The sequence below is a fragment of the Myxocyprinus asiaticus genome, chromosome 31 (assembly GCF_019703515.2).
Source record: "Myxocyprinus asiaticus isolate MX2 ecotype Aquarium Trade chromosome 31, UBuf_Myxa_2, whole genome shotgun sequence".
Taxonomy (NCBI): Eukaryota; Metazoa; Chordata; class Actinopteri; order Cypriniformes; family Catostomidae; genus Myxocyprinus; species Myxocyprinus asiaticus.
Genome location: NC_059374.1, coordinates 39403094 through 39426506, shown reverse-complemented (window position 1 = coordinate 39426506; position 23413 = coordinate 39403094). Strand labels below are relative to the sequence as shown.

The 23413-nt window shown below is 36.5% G+C and overlaps 1 protein-coding gene across 1 annotated transcript in view; it reads right to left on the bottom strand.

Annotated features, from left to right (window-relative positions):
• Window positions 1-23413, bottom strand: part of LOC127422223 (calsyntenin-2-like) — a 99208-nt gene that overhangs the window by 25484 nt on the left and 50311 nt on the right. Inside the window, exons 4-9 of the mRNA XM_051665568.1 lie at window positions 20668-20863; window positions 13539-13747; window positions 13291-13440; window positions 7673-7858; window positions 6222-6479; window positions 5511-5632 (exon numbers count right to left, since the gene is read on the bottom strand). Coding sequence (XP_051521528.1) covers window positions 5511-5632; window positions 6222-6479; window positions 7673-7858; window positions 13291-13440; window positions 13539-13747; window positions 20668-20863 — 1121 coding nt within the window. The remainder of the gene's footprint in view (window positions 1-5510; window positions 5633-6221; window positions 6480-7672; window positions 7859-13290; window positions 13441-13538; window positions 13748-20667; window positions 20864-23413) is intronic.

Sequence of the window (23413 nt, the reverse complement as noted above, 5' to 3'; positions counted from 1 at the left end):
GCAATAAAACATTGTAATTTGCATTTGCGTCACTAAGACAACACTTTAATCCAAGAAAACTTTACATTTACATTAATATTCATATGTTTCTATCACCCCTGGAGTCACGAGTTTGAATCCCAGGGCATGCTAAGTGACTCCAGCCAGGTCTCCTAAGCAACCAAATTGGCCCGGTTGCTAGGGAGGGTAAAGTCACATGGGGTAACCTCCTCGTGGTCTCTATAATGTGGTTCTCGCTCTCGGTGGGGTGCGTGGTGAGTTGTGCATGGATGCCGCGGAGAATAGCGTGAAGCCTCCATACGCACTATGTCTCAGCGGTAACGAGCTCAAGAAGCCACGAGATAAGATGCGTGGATTGACGGTCTCAGACGCGGAGACAACTGAGATTCGTCCTCCGCCACCCGGATTGAGGCAAATCACTACGCCACCACGAGGATTTAGAGCGCATTGGGAATTGGGCATTCCAAATTGGGGAGACAAAGGGGAGAAAAAAATAAATTCATATGTATAATCAGGGACTTAAAACAGTTCAGGTAACAAAAACAAAAAGAATACAAACGATACTTTTTGCAGAACGTAATCAAAAATTGGAAAGAAGAACCTTTCAATTGTTTTGGAGTGAAAACAATATTTTAAATGCTGGTAACTGGTTAATAACCTGTTCGTTTTTTTCCCGATAATTATTTCATAATCAAAACAGAACGCCATCCAGTAAAGTCTAAGATTCTGGATTTCTGAATTGGCTAATGTAATTAGATTACTCTCTCCAAGTACAGGGGAGAAAAATACTTTACTTATGGTTGTCTCTATATTTTGGAAGCTGGTAGGAAAAGGTATTTTAACATTTTAAAAAAGAGCTTTCATTTGTTTGTCATCTTTTAAAGGCCCCCTGCTATTTTTCTAATGGGTTTTTAAGTGGTCTTTGGCAAGCATGTTCGGACAATTACTTTTGTCTCTCACACACAAACACTCTTTTGTGATAATTAAATGTTCCTGCTGGCCTGTACTTAATGCTAAACAAACACACTCTTAATGACTTCACAGTTTTCTCTCCCTCTTTCTATTTCACTCTTAAGATTTTTCTTCACTCTAAAGAAGTTTTTACTTTCATAATTATTCACAAATTTATTGACCAATGAAAGTATTGTTAAATGTACATGATGAAAGACTCAGTTCACCTGCATCAGACCTGTGAATCAAAACAGAACACAAATGACACAAATAACAGAACACTGTTACATTTCATAATGGTTGTCATTAAGAGGAAATTAATCAGTAATATTTTTTATGAAGTGGAAGAAGTGTTGGAAAAGCTACTTTAACACTGGAATTTGCCAAGCTACATGCTACTTATAATTAAAAGTAGTTTATCAAGAGTCAAGCCACTTTTTTGAAAAGCAGCTTGCTAACTGCAAGCAAAGAGTAGCTAATTATATACTTATTATAGTTTTTAAGTTATTAAAATGATAAAAAATTATATTTCAATTGGAGCATGCAGGTTTTTGGATGAATGAATCTTGATTAGGGTTAAATTTAAAACAGATACATTTACACTAAATACATCACCAACAACAACAAAAACCATGCTAGTGAAAAAACATAGTCATAAACAGCAGTGTTTAACTATATTTGGCTATGAAAACAGAATCAAAATGTTGTGCAGGGACTTTTGCACAGAGAATCGAACCAGAGAATTGTTTCTTCTTTAATGATTCTTTTTAACAATTAAATTTCATTGTTGAAAAAATGAGCTTGTTACTGGAAAAACTATATTATTTTAAAAAACAGCTGAACTACATCCAGACTACTAAGAAATATTGCTAAATTAGTAGCTACGCTATTTATAGTTAGTTTAGTCCCAAATCTGTGTGGGAGTGGTTGCTTGTAGTTAAAGTTAAGAAAGCAAAAACAAAGATTTAATGACACTTTTATCCCTGCAGGTTTAAACAGAAAACCTCTGTATGAGACCTGAATCTAAATGATCTCTTTTTGTGCATGACAAATCATTTATGAGTCCAACATGAATCATCCCAAAGAATAAAATAATAGCTTATAATGAACACACACACACACACATGATATGAGTCATTTGTGCCTGTAAGCTGTCATATGTTTTCTTGTCCAATCAAAAGTGCAGTGATATCTCTTTTAACTGACTACCTGTCTGTCTGTCGATCTTTGAGAGAATATATTTGTCAGATAAACATCGTAAGGTAAGCTGTAGAGTTATCATTTTGCACACCTGATTGGGTGCTGTTGAGTTTGCTTGTGCAAAATCCTCCGAAAATTACTTATTTTTAGGGATGTCACGATACCATTTTTTGGAGAACGAGTATGAGTACCGATACTTGCTTTTTTGGGACTCGCCAATACGATACCTGTTTTTTTTTTATTTATTTTTTATGAATTTCACATTCAACAGTTTATTCCAATTTTATTATCAAAATATTGTCTAAATAATTTAATTCACTAAAACTTCAATCAAATATAAATAGAACAATATATTAATAGAGCAGCATAATATTGTATTATTTTTATGAAATGAAGTGCTTTTTTTTTGCATCACAGATGCAATATATTGCTTTAATATAAAATAATTATCATTTATTTATTATTATTATTATTATTATTATTAGTAGTAGTAGTAGTAATAGTAGTAGTAGTAGTAGTATTACAGTGAATATTTAATAACTATACTGTAGTAATATATATTTCGGTCATACTTTTTTTCCTTTGAAATGGAGCTTTTATTTTGGCGGAAGCTTTTATTTTTATTTTTATCTCCATTTCTGTGTTTTTGATGGTAGCTTCTCATTTCCAGAAAAGCAGGTTGCTACATGACTCTGTGTGCATTCAGAATTGATCATCCCTATGCCCAATTCCCTTCGAAGACCATCCACCATGAGAGTTTTGGAGGGCTGAAAAGTGTGTGGCTCAAAAATAACATGAATTCAGAACTCACTTTTTAAATATTTTGTATTGGAAATGCGGTTGGACACGATCTTATAGCATGACTATCATGATTGTTCTCCCCTCGAAGTGGCCCTCTTAGGCTGATTTATCCCGTTTGGATCGCAGGGACAGTGTGATTATTAAACTGTAAAAGGCTGCTATTTAATTAAATAAATAAGTAGTCTGAATGTGCTGTCCACAACAAAGTGAATAAGTACTCTGCTTGCTGTCATCTGCTACAAACAAGGTGCAAGATGCTCATGATGGTGTTTTCCGTTAAGTAATCTATGGTTTTCCGTGTATGAGCAGCCGGCTTCACACATTCACTTTAAAGTGCACAGCACATGCAAACTATATATTTGCCACATTATATCGCAGTCTTTGCATTTTAACCCTCAGGGGTCGACGGACGTGCCAGAGTAAGACATAATTAGAGACTATAATGGATCTACTTTTATTTTTGTACACTCACAATAACAACAAAACCTTGTGCTTTTGTAAAATACAGAAAATAATCAGGGTGCGCTTTCAGCCGTCTCTGTCTCCGCGAGCATCTTTCTGAAACACGTCACAAAAATGAACTGAAACTCTGCGAATACTTATCACACAAACATGAAACATATGTCTAAAGAAAGCTTAAAATGTTTACTTTTAAATAAAATAATCCAAATTTAAAACAAATATTCTCCTGCAATGTAATCTGTATGAAACAAATGGATGTACAGTTTCTCCTGGCTCAGCTAATTATCGATAATGTGATCACACCCACCAGCAGAGCACGCTATTCATATGGTAATGTGCTGAGACGATCAGTGCAAATGGTAAACGATCAACGACCAACAGTGCCTTAAAAAGCATCAAGTTCATTCACTTTCTTGCACATTTGGAGGATGGCATGCTACACAGGTGAGGAAGAGTTCACATTTTCCTCAGAAGAAGAGCGGGACTCCGACGAGGAATGATTGCATTTTGAAGAGCGACTTGATCCAGCCGAGGATACAATTTCGGATAAGTCATTTTGTTTACGTATATTAGTTGACATGCTATTTTATATAAACATGTACATATTTTACTAGTTGGACTATTTCCAGACTTGCCAGCCAGTATTCAAAGTATTGAAATTTGAAATATGTCCTAATAGGCAAGTTTTAGTTACATTTAAATGTTGTTTCGGCTAAAGCAGGTATTTAAATTGTATGCTGTATGATATAAATATGATATGTGATATGATATAAAAATAATATGAATGTTTAGATTATATTTTAACTAGTGTTTATGCTGCCTCATTATCATCAATGAAGCTTGTGCTTGCAAGTATCTGTTCAGGTGTAAATGTGTAAAATGTGCTGTAAATATGCCCATATTAGAAAATCAGCATATTAGAATGATTTCTGAAGGATCATGTGACACTGAAGACTGCAGTAATGATGCTGAAAATTCAGCTTTGATCACAGGAATAAACTGCATTTTACAATATATTCAAATAGAAAAGTTATTTTAAATTGTAAAAATATTTCACAATATCACTGTCTTTGCTGTATTTTTGATCAAATAAATGCAGCCTTGGTGAGCAGGAGACTTCTTTTAAAAACATTAAAAAAAATCTTACAGATCTAAAACTTTTAAATGGTAGTGTAGGTCTAAAGTTTTTAAGTGAAGTCTTTATGTAAAGAAAATGTATAATCAGATTACTTCTTTTAACTTCAAATTGATTTTGTGAAGGGGAGATTTGGGGAGGGGTCTTTTTCTCCTCAGGTGTGAATCACATCAATATTCATGATCATCCACGCCTCCTCACATATGGCCTTTCTAACACTAAAAGTGTCTTACAAAAGTTAAATGACTATATTGTTTTGTCTGAATGAGTGATCAGGATGGTTTTCACATCATTTTGTAGCAAAAACTCTAGGCTACAAGATCCAGTCCTCAAAAGTCTTGTGGACAAATATTTAGTATGTGTTATATGGCCTTATTTCAGTGACTTACATTTTTTTTTTCAAAAACCACGCATAAACGTTATTTTCTCAAAAATACAAACATGTACATACATGTTGCTCACATATTATTGTAGCCCAGTTTGTGGACTTTAGCCATTAATATGTTATTAAGCAACTGAAAAAAGCACAAATGTCAAGGCATGTCAAAACTTCTCCATGGCCCAAAACACCCTCAGACCCCAGAGGGTTAATAACCATACTAGGACATAATGTGATTTGTAATTTGGGCACTGAATGTTTACCTAATGGCATTTGTACATCAGATGGTATTGCTTTTTGGTATCGGACCATTTTTACGAGCATGAGTACAAGTACACGAGTGCAGTATCAGACCTGATTCCGATACCAATATCGGTATCGGGACATCCCTACTTATTTTCATGGAAAAAAATTACTACATTTGTTTGATCCTCATTCAAACCTAAAATTCCTAAAACAAAGTCCTAAAATCTCTTACCAAAAAAGTGTACTGGAGATTCAGAACATCTGACTGGAGTTTTGGATAAAATATCCATATTTTTGTATGAAAGTTTCAGCTAAATGACAACTTACTGTACTTACCTGCTCTAATTTCCAGTGGAATTCTGCCGGTCTGAACGTGTCGGTCTGTGTGTAATCCGTTCTCAACAGGAACACCAGTCTGCAGTTATGCACATACAAAGAATAATGGTGTCTGTTCATCTCTGAGAGACAGACAGAAAGAAAGAGACACAAAGAGAGTACAGAAAGGTCAAGAGACAGACAGAGAACACAATTACCACTTGACATACAAGATAATATCGGTGAATTGAACCTGGGGGAAAGAAGATGGACCGTTTGGTGTGTATTAATCTATAAAGAGATCCAGACAGGAGAGGACAGGTAATGTAGGAAGAAGAGTAAAAAGTTACAAAACTAATGTGGATAGCATAGCATAGCTGAAAATAAAGGGTTGAATTCATATTGAGATCTCTGACTTCTGATTGCAGACGTCTTTTTGTATCATGGAAAATCTGAGCACAGTTTGAGACATTCTTTAGGTCCTATAGAGGAGACACATGAGATTACAAGGTCTTATTTCTCAGGAGAAACATCTGAGAAACAGGAGACTTCAGCAGATGTCTCTTTTTGCTCTTCATTAAATCTAACTGCTGTAGGAGACACATTTGATATATTAAAGAGATCTCATTTGTGATTTGTTTTTCTTACAGTGTCCAAAACCTAACAAATGCTGGTCATTTCATCAGGTTTCTCATCACATCTCTCCTCTAACAGCTTAGATCACTCTCTTACCAGTTTTGTCAGAGTTGCAGAGAAGCGTTTCTTTCTCCGCTCTCTGTCCTGGACTTGGTCCGTGCTTCATCCATGTTGCTATGGTGAACCTATCCGTTAGATTTTGCGGGACGACCCAGTCTGGAATCTTGGCAGCTTGACGACCATAAAACCGGTATATGAGGTCACTGTCCTGACCGTCATCCATTACAAGAGTTGCCGTCCAATTAAAAATTGAGCTTGGGGCGGGGAGAAGGTCTGTGGTGTCTGATGAAGCTCCTGGAATGTTTCCATAGTAACCAGACAGTTCAGAAAATATCATTTGAAACTCAGTTAAATGAAAGTTGCTCGTTGAATGAAAGTTTGAAAGTTGTTTAGGTTAACGTTTTAATAATTTTTTTTTTTTTTACTACTTGGTCTGAACCTGAATTTAATTAGTGCAGTAAAACTGTAAATTCACTTTTTGTGTTCAGCAGAAGAAAGAAAGAAAGTCATACATATCTGGGATTGCATGAGAGTAAAGAGAGTAAATTATGAGAGAATGAGAACAAGTTAGTAATGGGACCAAATTCATACATCTGAGCATTTGCATTTATAGCTCACTGATACTATACATTTCAAGAATGTGTGATTAGAATGTGTGTCAAATGCATCAGCAATGCAAAAAATGTTTTACTTGTAAATCACTTTGTTACCAATAATTAGCCATGTCATTAACTGAAGACAATCTCTCTCTGATGTACACTACCAGTCAAAAGTTTTGAAACACTCATTCTTTATTACATTTCTTTTTTTTTTTTTACATTTTAGAATAATAGTAAAGTCATCAAAACTATGGAATAATAGAAATGGAAATATGGGAATTATGTTGTGACTAAAAAAATCCAAAATAAATCAAAACTGTGTTATATTTTAGCATCTTCAAAGTAGTCACCCTTTACCTAGAATTTGCAGACATGTACTCTTGACATTTTCTCAACCAACTTCTTGAGGTATCACCCTGGGATGCTTTTTAAACAGTATTGAAGGAGTTCCCATCTATGTTGGGCACTTATTGGCTGCTTTTCTTTATTATTTGGTCCAAGTCATCAATTTCAAAAACGTTTTTTTTTTTAATTAAATTTTAGTTTTGTAATGAAATACATTAATATTGTGGCACAATTATATTTTTGTCTACAAAACTAATTTCAAACATTTAAGCATACACCTTCAGATCAAAAGATTTTTAAGATCATGAGAAACATTTCAGTCGTGTTTCAAAAGTTTTGACTGGTAGTGTATATTAAGTCTGAATTAAACTCAGTCGTAGACAAAATTACACTGATAATGGTCCTTCACTGAGACCCATACCTATTCTAGAATTTTGGTGGAGGTTTTGTTTGACTAATCTAGCCCTCAGGCACATTTTGTAATTAAACCAACACAGGAGAAATGAGGAAATGTGCAATGGAAGAAATAATTGTTAATCATACCGCAGAGCTTCTGTAAAGACGTCTCAGAGTGCGACCCTCTGTTGCAACCCTTTCCAACAAGACTGGTATGCAGTTCCACTGTGATCCTAATCCAGGACACAAATCCATCACAGGTCTCCAGGTGCATCTTGGAAAATAACAATTTACTGCCTGTGCCTGGCTCATAGTCAACACGCTTGTTCCAGCCTATGGAGATACAGGAAGGAAGAAAGAAAGAAAGAAAAAAGAAAGAAAAATGGGAGGGAGGAAGTAGGCAAAGAAGGAAGGAAGGAAGGAAAAAATGAAGGGAGGAAGGAAGTAAGAAGAAAGACAGAATGAAGGAAGAAAGGAATGGAAGAAAAAAGAAAGGAAGAAGTAGGCAAAAAGGAAGGAAGAAAGGATAAGGAAGGAAGGAAGGAAGGAAGGAAGGAAGGATAATGAACAAATGAAGGAAAAAGGAAAGAAGGAAGGATGAAAGAAAGAAAGAAAGAAAGGGAGGGAGGAAGGAAGGAGGGAAGGAAGGAAGACAGAAGGAAGAAAGTAAGGAAGGAAAAAAGGAACAAAGCAAGGGAGGGAGGGAGGAAGGAAGGAAGGAAGGAAGGAAGGAATGAAGGAAGGAAGGAAGGAAGGAAGAAAGGAAGGAAAGGAAGAAGAAAGGGAGGACGGAAGGAATGAATGAAGGAAGAAAGACAGAAGTAATGAAGAAAGGAATGGAAGGAAAAAGAATGGAAGTAGTTAAAGAAGGAAGGAAGGATAAGGAAGGAAAAAAGAAAAAAGAAAGAAAGAAGGAAAGAAGGAATAAAGGGAAGGAGGAAAAAAGAAATAAAGAAGGAAGGAAGGAAGAAAAGAAAAAGTAAAATAGTAAGGAAGAAGGAAGGAATGAAGAAAAATGGTAGGGAGGAAGGAAGGAAAAAAGAAAGGAAGAAAGGATAAGGAAGGAAACAAGGAAGGAAGGAAGGAAGGATAATGAACAAATGAAGGAAAAAGGAAAGAAGGATGAAAGAAAGAAAGAAAGAAAGAAAGGGAGGGAGGAAGGATGGAGGGAAGGAAGGAAGACAGAAGGAAGAAAGGAAGGAAAAAAGGAACAAAGCAAGGAAGGAAGGAAGGAAGGAAGGAAGGAAATAATAAAGGAGGAAGTAGGCAAAGAATAAAATAAAGAATGAACGAAGGAAGAAAAGAAAGAAAGGAAGGAAAGAAAGAAGAAAGGGAGGAAGGAAGGAAGAAAGACAGAAGGAATGAAGAAAGGAATGGAAGGAAAAAAGAATGGAAGTAGTTAAAGAAGGAAGGAAGGAAGGAAGGAAGGAAATAAGGAATAAAGGGAAGGAGGAAAAAAGAAATAAAGAAGGAAGGAAGGAAGAAAAGAAAAAGTAGTAAGGAAGAAGGAAGGAATGAAGAAAAATGGTAGGGAGGAAGGAAGGAAAAAAGAAACGAAGAAGTATGCAAATAAGGAACGAAGGATAAGGAAGGAAGAAAGTATAAGGAAGGAAGGAAGGAGGGCAGGAAGGAATGAAATAAAAAGTAAAGTAGTAAGGAAGAAGGAAGGAATGAATGAAGAAAAAGGTAGGAAGGAAGGAAAAAAGTATGCAAATAAGGAATGAAGGATAAGGAAGGAAGAAAGTATAAGGAAGGAAGGAAGGAAGGATGGATGGAAAAGCAAATAAAAAAGGAAAAAAGAAAGGAAGAAGTAAGCAAAGAAGGAAGGAAGGATAAGGAAGGAAGAAAGGAAGAAAGGAAAAAAGAAATAAAGAAGGAAAGCAGTAAGGAAGAAGGACGGAATGAAGAAAAAAGGAAGGAAGAAAGACAGGAAGTTAGCAAACAAGGAAGGAAGGATAAGGAAGGAAGGAATAAAGGGAGGAAGGAAAAAAGAAATAAAGAAGGAAAAAAGGAAGGAAGGAAGGATGGAAGGAAGAAAGAAGGAAGGATAGAAGGAAGGAAGGATGTTGGGAAATGTTTTGCTAAGTTAACTAAATATTTGTAACAGAAGGAACAATGACAGGAAAACATAACAGCTAACATCAGTGAGCTGGAAAATGGAGAGATATTGAGGTCACAATCTTTGCCAGACTTCAACACAACTCAATTTCCCCAAAACATGTTTGAGACATTACCTGCATTTTAAATAACCCTCAAAGAGAACACAAGCTGCATAGTGCTAAAGGAAGTTTAAAGTTAGTGTGCGCTTTCTACTACTACAAAAAGTACTGTGGTACTACAAGCATCCCTAATATTACAGCTCATGTTTTGACAAGTACTGTGACATGTAAGCAGCAATAATATTGATGCTTGCCTAGACCAATAATAGCACTAATAACTAAGCATTTTGTGAAATACTGCACCTGAAGTCAAATGTTTTTTTCATGACTTTATTGTAATGAATTGTCAGAATTGCTATGAAAATTAAAAAAGTACAAAAACTTTAAAATACTGCTCCAATCATTATAGCATAACTGCAAAAACAACTTAGTTTCATCATCCCTTTTGTTTTTATTATTATTATAATTTATTTCAGGTTGTGATTGAATTCAAATGTGAGGGTTGTTACCCTGAGCACTTTGTGTGTGTAGCGAGATCTTCCATTTAACAGAACTTTATTCTGTTTAATGAATTCCATAGCCAATGGATAGTTAATGTGAATTTATGTGCACATTTTTTTTATAAAAAGGTGGCTAGTATGTAATAATGAATTATGTATATATATATATATATATATATATATATATATATATATATATATATATATATATATATATATTCCTATACAGACCACAAAAATATTAGCTAACACACAAACAACATAAATGAGCTGTAGGGTAAAAGAAGTTAAGAGCTGAAATAGTTATTTGATGCATGGTGGGACTCTAAGGTAATGACAGAATTTTTAACGTGTGTGTAGACACTGAATATCCATCTCTGTATATCCAATTGTGTACTTTTGTCAAATGTCAAATGTGAAAAATGGGCTTCACTCAAGCTGTCGTCTTCATTCAATGGACTGGAAAAACTGGCCTGAAGCCATGCAAGTGTTTGTGTGTGTGAGACCATAGACAGTACCACATTAAACAAAACATTTGCTTACAAAAAATAGTGGGCCTATACAAAAATGCCCTTAAAATCAAACATTTAAATATTACCATGAACTGCATAGGCCCAACAATATGCAAAATTATTAATCTGACATTGACTGAATGGGACACTTGCAAGTTCGGTTCTCTTGAATTACAATGGTTTCATATTCTCGGCAGCCAATAATTCACTGCACAAAACAACGTGTTAATCCTCTTTTCAAGTGAACTCGTGTTTAAAGCAGTCTGGGGCGTATTTTCTTTTTCTTTGCATAGTTTTTTTTCATGATTTTTAAAGATGTGGGCATGTCATGCAACCTGTCCATGTTGGCATCTGCCTAATTTAGCTAGTTACAACCAAGTCACAGAAGAATTTGCTCCAAAATACTGTAGAGTTTGATTGGATGCAAGATCTTTGAGGACAACAACAACAGATTTGGTTAGCATTTTCTCCTACCTTTTAAACTTTGAAAAGCCCATTTATTTTGCTATCTTATGCTATGTGGTTAGTTGCATTTTATTATTTGCATTTAGCATTGGGTTTTCCCTGCTGTCCCCGACCCAATCAGAACAGACCTGCAACACAATTCTGAGTCGCGACCCACCAGGTGAGAACTACTGCTTTAGATACCACGGCCCTGAACTCCAGCTTCAGTAAAACGAATACCAGCTGCTTTCAAAGAACCACATAATGCATCATGCTGGCTATTATATAAGTGTGTGTGTGTGTGTGTGTGTGTGTGTGTGTGTGTGTGTGTGTGTGTTCATTTTAATATAAGCCTCACGGAGTAATCAAAAGCAAAGACTGGAAAAAAACACAAACCTGCAGCAAAGAGAAAGGGACAGAGAAATAGAGAGCGACGGGGACACAGGAGGGAATGGGTCAAAGCTATATTGAGTATATTGAGAAAATAAAAAGATGTATAGAAAGTGACAGGAAATTCAAAGGCACAGAAAAGGCCCTTGTGTTTATGTGTATGCATTTCATCTAAATTTGGTTTTAGATGGGGATTGTGCCATGGATCAGAGGAAACGGTTGGATTTACTATCCCAAATATGTCACTGTATATTCTACTCCACACTGATAGGGATTACTCTTTAGTTTGCCCTCTAGACAAAATGTTTACCCAAACCTCCATTATAATGCATTGTTAAAACTGTCATTAATTCACTGTGCATTTTAATCTTGAATCTGGATCTCATTTATACATTGACAACAATGTTAACCTTATCAACAAAATTACTGATTTTGTCAACGATAAATACGAGACGAAAAAGACACATGATGATGATAATCAAACAGTCATCATTTACTCACTCTCATGCAATCCCAGATATGTATGACTTTCTTTCTTCTGCTGAACACTAACAAAGATTTTTAGAAGAAAATCTCAGCTCTGTAGGTCCATGTATACAGTACAATGCAAGTCAACAGGGTCCAAAAGTTTGAAGCTTGAAAAAGCACATAAAGGCAGCATAAAAGTAATCCATTCGACTCCAGTGGTTAAATCCATGTCTTCAGAAGAGAAATGATAGGTGTGGGTGAGAAACAGATACATTTCTAAACCCTTTTTTTACTATAAATTCTCCTCCCTGCCCAGTATGTGGCGATATGCATGAAGAATACGAACCACCAAATATAAAAAAACGAAGAATGTGGAATTGAAAGTGAAAGTGACTTATCGTAAAAACTTATCGACTTAAATTTTAATCTGTTTCTCACCCACACTTATCATATCGCTTCTGAAGACATGGATTTAACCACTGGAGTTGTATGGATTACTTTTATTCTGCCTTTAAATGGTTTTCATGCTTCAAAGTTCTGGCCACCATTCACTTGCATTGTATGGACCTACAGAGCTGAGATATTCTTCTAAAAATATTTGTTTGTGTTCAGCAAAAGAAAGAAAGTCATACACATCTGGGATGGCATGAAGAAAAGTAAATGATGAGAGAATTGTCCTTTTTGGGTGAACTATTACTTTAATTAAAACAGTACTGTTGACGAAAATATGATGAGAAAAAACACATTTCAAAATATTAACAATGCACTAACACTGTTTTTTAAGAAAGACAAATCTAGAAAGAATTTATTCGAATAATCCAGACATAGTATGTTGGGACAGTGTGTTTACTAACGGGTTAATCACCTCACTCAAACACATCCTATATATGTGACATGAAACAGCTATATCCACATCATAAATGTAATATTATTATAATATAACACATCTGCACAGACAATGAGGCGAATGAACAGGAACTTGAGCTAAGTTATGCACTAATCTAAATGCATAACTTGCGTTGTCAGTATGGCATTTGTTTGTTTTTTATTACATGAATGCCAGGAGAAAATACTGCAAGCTGAAGTAAAGTAATATAAAAGTACATTCATTCATTAATTAACTAAATAAAAATATGCCCTGCTAAAAAAAGGCGGAAACGCGTCATCACAGTCAGTAAAAAGGGTCAACATACTGTAAGCCAATGAGGAAACAACGCTGACTGGCTAAAACTATGATTTTCCCAACACTGATATACACAATGTTATTGGGTAATGCATATTTAGACCCTTACTTTGCCATCCAGGCTTGCAAATGGGTTTTACATGGATGTGCACCACAGCCTCCTGCGCCGCTCTCTTCTGACCGCAGTCATATGCAATTACTTGGATTTTATAATGTGGCTTCTTATCAAAGCTCAGACTCTCTGTGTTCCTGATGTTACCTGCACACAAACACACGTTTAATCACAGATTATAGCAAAGTGCGCCTTCTATTTGTACTGTATGTGTATAGACTGTGTGTTTGTCTAAGTGTGCTAACCGTTGCGGTCTATTGCGAAGGGTGTGTCCTCAGTGATGATCTGGTAGTTGCAAATCTGGCTGTACTGAGGAGAGCAGTCACGGTCTGACGCCTGCACCTGCAGAATACTGTCAGACACTTTACCCTCCATCACCGAGCCATGATACTCCGACTGACCAAACACAGGGGAGAACTCGTTCTCATCTCCCACCTGGACGTGCACCACAGCCCTAAGACAGAGAGAGAAATTTCTAAGAGGAAAATTGCTGTGTTCGAAATTTGCTCTTTTAATACTCAGGTGACATAATAGAGCTCTTAATTGTTTCATTTAAGAGTCAACTTTGTCTCAGATGTTTCTTTTTAAAATTATTTATAGAAGAATTAAAAATAGATGGGACAACTGTAATAGTACAGAGAGTATAGAGCTATAAATTAAATGTTGATAACATCATTTAAATAATTTGGTCTCGGAAGACTTTAAGGAGCAATATTTGAGTATATATTGAAATTTCTGACTTTTGATTGCAGACTTTGGCACCTTGGCAAATCTGAGCACAGAGACATTATCTGAGACATTATTGAGATCTCCTCTGAAACTCTAGAGAAAATCAACACAAAGTCACAATTATAGAATGAGATGGCGAAATCGTAACAAATCGTACGAGTTGGCTCTTAAAAATTTATGAACAAATGAAACATTTTTATTATGATTTTTCAAAGTTTAACACCTAACCCAAACTTAAACCTAAAGTATAACCTGTTACCCAATCCCTAAACCTAATCCATGATTTAATAGGAAAATAAAGAAATAACTTTTAAACAAAATAACTTTTGTGTACCAAAGAAAGATAAAATTGGGGATTGGGACGAGACAAGGCAAGCGTTTACAGATGTTTCCTTTCTTTTTTTTTTCTCTCCCCTTTTTGTCCCCAATTTGGAATTCCCAATACGCTCTAAGTCCTAGTGGTGGCGTAGTGACTCGCCTCAATCCAGGTGGCGGAGGATGAATCTCAGTTGCCTCCGTGTCTGAGACCGTCAATCTGCACATCTTATCATGTGGTTTGTTAAGTGCGTTATCGCGGAGACATATCGTGTGTGGAGGATTCACGCTATTCTCCGCAGCATCCATGCACTACTCACCACGCACCCCACCGAGAGCGAGAACCACATTATAGTGACCACGAGGAGGTTACCCCATGTGACTCTACCCTCCCTAGCAACCGGGCCAATTTGGTTGCTTAGGAAATCTGGCTGGAGTCACTCAGCACACCCTGGATTCGAACTCACGACTCCAGGGGTGGTAGTCAACATCTTTACTCACTGAAATACCCAGGCCCTAGATGTTTCCTTTCTTAAAATTAAGTGTTGTATATGAAGCTAGCTAAAAGTTGATGCCTTTATTGGATCGATTTGAAAATTTAGTTAATTGGTTGGTCTAAAAAAGTTGTACAACACCTTACGATTTTGCCATCTTGTATGAATTATTACGAGTTGTCATGAGACTGTATGTCTCATGTAATGTGATTACTAGGGACTGTATCTCAGGAGAAGAATACAAAAAGCAGGACACTTAAGCAAAAATCTCTCAATTTAGTTTTATAACTGTCTAAGAGAAACTATGGTGATATTAAAGAGATCTTGGGCTCAATTTTAAGAATGCTAGCGCTAAGTGCAGTGCTATGCCATAAGTCTTAAGTGCATAGTCAATGGGCATGGCCAGAAGGTTTGGGAATTTTTGTGCAAGCCCTAAGTCTAGGCACAAGTGGGTTTGGCGAAATCGCAATTTAATTCCGAGGTTCTTCTCCGGTTATTCAACCATCTGCGTCCTATTATTTAGTCCATTCCATGTCAAGGACCAGCGATATAAACAAAGACAGCACATTCATTAGAAGTTGGTAGTGTAAATGGACTGAATGCAATGAATTAGAAGAATAGAAATATGGACTTACATTATTTTGTGCATTTACTGTGTCTTTGTTGAATGTAACACTCCTTTTATATGCATGGAAAATGTGGTTCAGGATATGAAAATAGGCTCTGTTAAATTCTGGAGAATATAAGTATTATTAATCATTTTCATCTACTGATACACAAATCATGGCTAGTATTAACAGTGATACTGGTCGATTTTGATTTTGAAACCACTAAATTCAAATTACACTTCAAACGAAACTATAAACAAAATAACAAAGAGGTAAAAAAAAAATCATACTAAATCCAAACATTTTACCCTCTCCAACTTCTTCCACCCGGCCCTTTTGCAGTGATGTAAAATCAATCTATGACAACAGGTTGAAAAATACCAATACAAATTAGATCATAAACAATATTGTAAATATTGTAGTGAACCAGGGTGAGATTGCTTCGGTGAAAGGAGATACTTGGGGCAAGGGAGTGATACTAGTGACTGGATGCACCTGTGGTTCATTAAGGAGGTTAAAAAGGGTAGAATTGGGGTGGAGGCTGGAAGGCCCGCAGGGAGTTTAGTTTGTATGAAGAGGAGAGAAGACGGCAGCCAGCCATGGGTGAATTGGGCAACGTTTTTGTGTTGCTCTTGGTCATTTAGGGCCACCGGCAGCGAAGATAGGCAGATGATGTGGAGTTGTTATTAGACATAGAGGGAGGGATAGAATTGTGGCGACTGCAGACATCACATTGTGATGATGTGGGCCTGAACTGGATTATAATGCTCAAGGGGATAAATTCAGTCGAACCTTACTCGTAAGAGCAGTGGACTTCCTGGATGGGATTATAATGCTAATATGAACTATCAGACTTTGTTTGAGACTTTGGCATTGCCCAGTTTGTACCAGCTACGGTGGCCTTGGATCCCTTGGACTTCCCTTTCGCCAGCTGAACCCCACGGGAGGGAGTAACCCACACAAACGGGAAGTTATGTTTGAATTAATCTCTTTTGCATGTGATGTTTGTCTGCAAATATTGTTACTTGTGTTTGTGTATACTCTTTATGTACTGCTGGACAGAGAATTATGGATGGGAGTTGTAAAGCGGGGCTTATCACAAGTGTGTATGATTTTAAGATGCATGTTGTAATGTATTGATTGGTGCAGTGTAATAATATCTGATCTTTATTCATGAGTGTCTGCATGAATTGTCCCCTGTTGGAACTGTTTGTTACCAGTGCTCTGTTCTAGTCAGGCCGTTTTAAGGCCTTTATAAAGTAAATAAAAGTATATTTTCTTGTACTCTTGCAGTGGTGGTGTGTCCTGACAAAATACCACAATATAAACATAATAATAATAATAATTGCAATAATTATTGAAAAATAAACCATGACCTATAGATAGTTTAACACAAATTTCATAAATTTTTTTTTTCATAAAACGGCTACAACAGTGACTACGTTTACATGGACACGTGCAGCATTCCCGTTTATATGCACTGTATAAGCAATGTACTCTTCACTCCCGTATACATGCGGCTCGGTCAGTAAACTGCTTTCTCCACAGCTATGTAATTTCCCCTCGATGCTTGTGTAAATAACAAACATGGTATCGAGGAAGACTTCACTATTTTATTCTCCGTTGCTTCACTTTATTTCCAGATATTCCAGTGTTTGCTGTGTTTTTTCCTTAACTTTCCATCACGATATGCAGTGGAACTGCACTACAATAGTAGGTTTTCCCTCTTACATAAAACTCAATGATGGACCAAATATCAATATTTTACATTGGTGTGTGTACATGGGTATAGTTTATAGTGTATTATGTGCTTTTCCCACTGTAGTCCCAGAAATGTTGAATTCTTTCCGCTGTGTTGACTTGTTGTTGGGCTCCATGCTATGCCGTTTTTTATCTGGTTCCACGCACATGCACGCTCCTCAAAACCTGTTAAAATGATGCTTATGTGTTTACATGGCCACATTAAGCCGCGTTCTCGAGGAGAAACTTAGGTGTTTTAAACCGCTTTCTCTTAATCCCTTAAACAGCATAAAGAAAATCACCATTCTCGTTTACATGACGCCGCTTTCTGTAAAAACCCTGGAATACACCGTTTTCTTAAGTGCATGTAAATGTGGTCAGTAATTGTCAGGGACATAATTTGATGTTCCACTATATTTTCAGAGTTTCGACATGGACTTTATTACCACCTGCTGGTGGAATCTCCAAAATGCAAATGTAGGAACTGAATTTAGACTTTGCGCTGAAAATAGACGTGGTATTGGAACATCTTGACGCGCAATGACTTATTTCTCTGACACAAAAATTGCGCTTAGAATTAGCGCTCATGAAAATTGGACAAGACAGCGCACGGTCTTTGTGCGTAGCATTGCGCTTTGCACGCTTCCGAGAATAGAGCCCATTATCTGTAATTTTCCCTATGGATTATTATAAAGGCATTATAATGTCTTTAAAGGAGAAAGAAAGTTATTTTAAAAAAAGAATGCCAAAAGGAAAAAACAACAGTAATGTAATGGACCGGCTCTTGCTATCCTCTAGGCATTTCCTGACATGCCTTCAACATTTATAATGTGAAAATATAAAAATAACAAAACAACTAAATTACATGTCAGTATAGAAGGGAGCAATGTTTTCCAAAGGGCAACAGCTACTTTGACAAATGAAATGATTATAAACGCCCCTGCCAATCTGTGCTTTATAATGTTAAAAACCAGAATTTACGTGCAAACCCACAGAATTTATACATTAGGGACAAAATCTAGAGTAAAACTGTGATTCTGCAGCTTTATTGCCCTTTAGAGTCTCTAATCTCTAACCTTAATCCTCTATCTGTGTGTGTGTGTGTGTGTGTGTGTGTGTATGTGGTGTCAGCGATCAGAACTGTCAGAACTGGACAGAGTAATCCTGTTCAGATTAAAAGATACACAATAATGAGGATGTGCCTCTCTTTATCCCTCTTTCTAGTATCCTTTCTCTTCCTCACTTTTCCACGATTTCCCAGTGTTTTCTTTCCCCAGCCATAAACCCTGCTTCTCTTTAAAAATTTCTTTGGAAGTGCCACTTTATTTAAAATTATGTGTTTACAGAAATAGTTCACCAAAGAATAGAAATTCAGACTTTATTTACTCAACCCAGTTTTTTTTGTTGTTGTTTTTTTTTTTTTTGTTAACCAGTACGACTTTTTTTTTTCTTCTGTCAAACACAGAAGATGTTAAACAGAATGTTCAATCTCAGTCACCATTCACTTTCATTCTATGAAAACAAAGTGAATGGTGAGGGAAGCTATCAGTCCCCAACATTTTGCCTAATATTTCCTTTCGTGTTTGGAACAACATCAGGTCGATTTTTGGGTGAACTATTCCTTTAATGAAAACAATCTATCTCATTGCATTAGCTAAAATATTAACTTTTATATGTATAGCTGCAGATAAAGTGAGTAGTCTTTGAATGGGATTTCATCCAGAGAGCATCAAAATATTAATCACACTGTACATAGAAAGGCGATGTGTTTGTTTGCAGGTTTCTATCTGCGGATCAACACTATTGCAGTGTTGATTTGCTGCTGTAAACATGAACTCTTAAAAGCTTTTAATGCTTCAAGGTCAGCCAACTGTAGGCAATATAGGCTCAATGTGCTCTAGAGTAAAAAAAAAACAAACACTGGCAGATGTTGTCAGAACTTTACCGTAAAAATGTGATGCACCAAGCAACAAGTTCTAGAAATGACAGCTTATTATTTTTCAAATTCATTAATACTTTTTACTTAAAAAAGCATCACTCTTCGACTACTAACTGTTAAATTACATGCATTAAACAGAATAAAGTCTTTTGAATACTAAGCTGATTCACAATTGCCTGATATACTGTTTTTTTTACTATAGTGTTTTATGTTCTTTTGTAACATCTCTTGCAGTGTGAGTTTCAGTACAGTCAAGCATTTTCTATTAATTCAAATGCTATTTTGAGTTTTGCACTTTTAAAAATCCATTTGTTATGCTGCAGAACTGTTTAAATGATCTGCAAAAAAATACAAAAAATGATCAGTTACAGCAGCTAAAAACATACACTTTCCCTTAAACATACATTACACTTCTTTTATTTGTTAAATACCCAGTAGCAGATTAAAGGAATAGTTCACCCAAAAATGATAATTCTCTCATCATTTACTTAGCCTTATGCCGCCTCAAACACATATGACTTTCTTTCTTTTGTGGAACACAAATGAAGATATTTTGATAAAGATATGATGTGAATATATCCATTCAATGCAAGTCAATAGGCTTTAAACACTTCCAAGCTCCAAAAAGGACATAAATGCAGCCTAAAGGTAATCCATACGACTCAAGTGGTTTAATCCATGTCTTCAGAAGCAATACGACCTAAATGTATCTCTATTTTCACTATCCTTGGTGCAATCTTCAATCTTCAAAAGTGGAAATATTCACATAATTTCTCCATCAAAATATCTTCATTTGTGTTTCGCAGAAGAAAGAAAGTTATACAAGTGTGAGACTGCATAAGGCTGAGTAAATGATGAGCATATCATCCTTTTTGGGTGAACTATTCCTTTAAAGCAGGTAGGTAGTTAGAACATAACATAGTTAGAACATGTCCATGGTCGATATACAATTATTTGATGTTCAGGTCATAAAACAGCATGCATAATAATGACAAAATAATCAAAATAATGTTTAAAATAGTTTAGAATTGAAGTATAGCATGTTACACCACATGCCATGTTAACTTGCTAAAATAATTTAATGTCAACTACACAGATACATCGTGTAAAGGACACAAAGGAAATGGGACTTCTAAAAGTAGGAACCCGGTACCGGGCCGAGAGGGGGACTGTTCATGAAAAAAAAAAAAGATTATGATATTACCAACCAGTTAGTTGATCTGCACAAAATGGGTGGTGTATAGGACAATCTCGTCATCAGCAGAGTGCGCGAGTACTGAACGCGTGCAGCCTGATTTTTCTAACCACATGTCTTTGCAATTGACCCTCTTTTCTATTTTTTTTTTTTTTTTGAGTTATAAACTCTTCCTTTGAGTATACCACTTAAGCATTAAATCCTTAAAAGTGTATTCAGGGTGTAAAGGGTTAATGCATCTTGTCTTTGTAGGGCAGTATAGGTGTATTGGCCAGTGAAACAAACCAAAAATATTTTTGATGAGTGCACCTTTAAAACCTCTGAAAATATGGACACAAACACATAGACACTGACTTGTCTGATCTCTTCTCTCCATTGCCTGGCAGTCCTGTGCCACAGTCATGTGCTTGTATGATGAAGGTGTACTCTCTCTGACGCTCACAATCGATTGGTCCACGTGCCCTCAGCTGCCCTGCTCCTGATGTGCTGTTCAGAACCACAGCCTCGAACGGAGCGCCGAGACCCTGCACGTGAAACCCACAAATCTCACCTAAAAACAGAGAGACACAGAGTTAGTTCTTTCAATCTTTTCTTTCAAACGCTGTTGTTAATATCTGAATTCTTGCTCTTTTTAAATCACACAAAAGCTTTTCAGTGACATCTAGGGTTGCCATCCGTCCTGGATTTTCCATGATCGTCCTGGTTTTTGGCCATCTGTCCTGGAAAAATTCAAATCCATTCCCTGATGCAAAATGTCCCAGAATTTCAATATTTTCCCGACACGTTCACACGTATGAACCATTTTTATAAGCACACTGTGCAATGAGGACAATCAAATGCATTCTCATATTAATCATAAGAAAGTCTGATTAATTTTAGTGAACTGGTTTGTTCGGAAGCGATTTAAATTTGTCACTTTTGTGTGAACAGTCCTTTTAACTTTAGTTTACTTACTATAGTGCTTTAATGTTGAGGAAAACATAAAAAATAAAAATAAAATAACTGTAGGAAAGTAGGAACTTTTTACTGTAGGATCTCTTAGGTTCATAATGCCCAACTCTAAAAAAAAATAATTAAAAAAAACATATATATTTGACGTTTTATCTAAAAAAAATAAAAAATTAATTCTCCCTAATTTGGAATGTCCAATTTCCAATGCACTCTAAGTACTTGTGGTGGCGTAGTGACTTGCGGGTGGCGGAGGACAAATCTCAGTTGCCTCCACGTCTGAGACAGTAAATTCGTGCATCTTATCACGTGGCTTGTTGAGCGCGTTACCGCGGAGACATAGCGCATGTGGAGGCTTCACGCTATTCTCCGCGGCATCCACACGCCCCACCGAGAGCGAACCACATTATAGCGACCACGAGGAGGTTAACCCAACGTGACTCTACCCACCCTAGCAACCGGGCCAATTGGTTGCTTAGGAAGCCTGACTGGAGTACCTCAGCACGCCCTGGATTCAAACTTGCGTCTTTACTTGCTGAACTACCCTTGCCACCCTTATTTAATTTTTTTAAACAAACTGCTCAGTTTTTGGTGGAGTAAAACATGGTTCTAGTGTGGATGAGAGGCATAAACATAGCGAAACACATTTAAATAGGACCAAGACTTCTGTATGTCAATATGTAAATAAAAACAATAAATAACATAACAAAATACATAAAAAACACAGGTTCATATTTAAGTGATAAGATATGAGAGGCCATATTGTCTAAAGGGAGTTGTTAATTTTTTCGTTTTGGCACAAACATCATCTTTTAAAGGGGCACAGTGGAATTAAATGGCTTTGGTCATGTGTCCATTTGCACCACTTATGTAAAAAATATTCTAATGAAATCAAGAAAGCATTTTTTTTGTAGTCGACAACTCTGAACCTTCAAATTTCAAACTTTATTTCGGTCAAAAATATAACTTTGGGATTACATTTCCTGTCATACATTGGCCGATAGCCTTTTTATACTGATGATTTGAGTCCCTTTTTGTCAGTGTCAGTGATTTTCTCATGAATAAAGAGCTTGCACACACACACACACACACACACACACACACACAGTTACAAAAAGACATGTGTTCCCACAGTTTTCATGACAGAGCACATGGACATGAACACACACACAAAGAATCTGATGAAGCGATCATCTCAGTGAATGTCAAGGACGTGTCCAGAGGTTCATAATAAGCATTTCACTCAAATCAGAGTGCCATCAATCAGACAGGAAGAAGTGACAGTGTCTTGAGCTTGTGAGTTCACCCACACTGACAAGAACCTCAACGAATCGCTCTCTGTCTGCCTCGTTAGTGGCGATTGCAAAGGCAAGCATCACTATTACAATGGCTCATAGTAAGGCTTATGAGCATCCTGCTATTTTTAGGCTACATACATTAAACATTAAAACCAGCTGCCTTAATATTGTGTAGGTCCCCCTCGTGCCGCCAAAACAGTGCCTACCTGCATCTCAGAATAGCATGAAGAGCAAAAGTCTCCATCTAATCACATTGCCGTCTAGGAGAAACAATTTAGTCAGGACACTGAGGATATACAGAAGCTGAAGAATGCACATGGAAACCACGACACACCACACAACAGTTTGCACAGTAATACAAACACATACGGGATCACTCTAGTGTGTTTGGTTTGGACATACAGTAAACAGACCCCTCAATTATCCATATCTATGATATATTCATGCTCTGCCTGGGTAGAATATATTCGGATTGAAGACTTTATAGAGATGAATATAGAGATATACCTTAGCATTGGATGAAAATTTTGTGTGCTTGTATTAAAGGCTGGACTACTAAAATACTCTCTCTCTCTCTCTCTCTCTCTCACACTCACTCTCTCTCTCTCACTCTCTCTCTCTCACTCTCTCACTCACTCACTCTCTCACTCTCTCACTCTCTCTCTCACTCTCTCTCTCTCTCACTCTCTCTCACTCACTCTCTCTCACTCTATCACTCTCTCTCTCTCTCTCTATCTCTCTCTCTCTCTCTCTCTCTCACACACACACACACAGTCTTGGGGAGTAACAGAATTCTTGTAACGGCATTACATAAACAGGATACAAAAAATGTGTAACTGTAATCCGTTACAGTT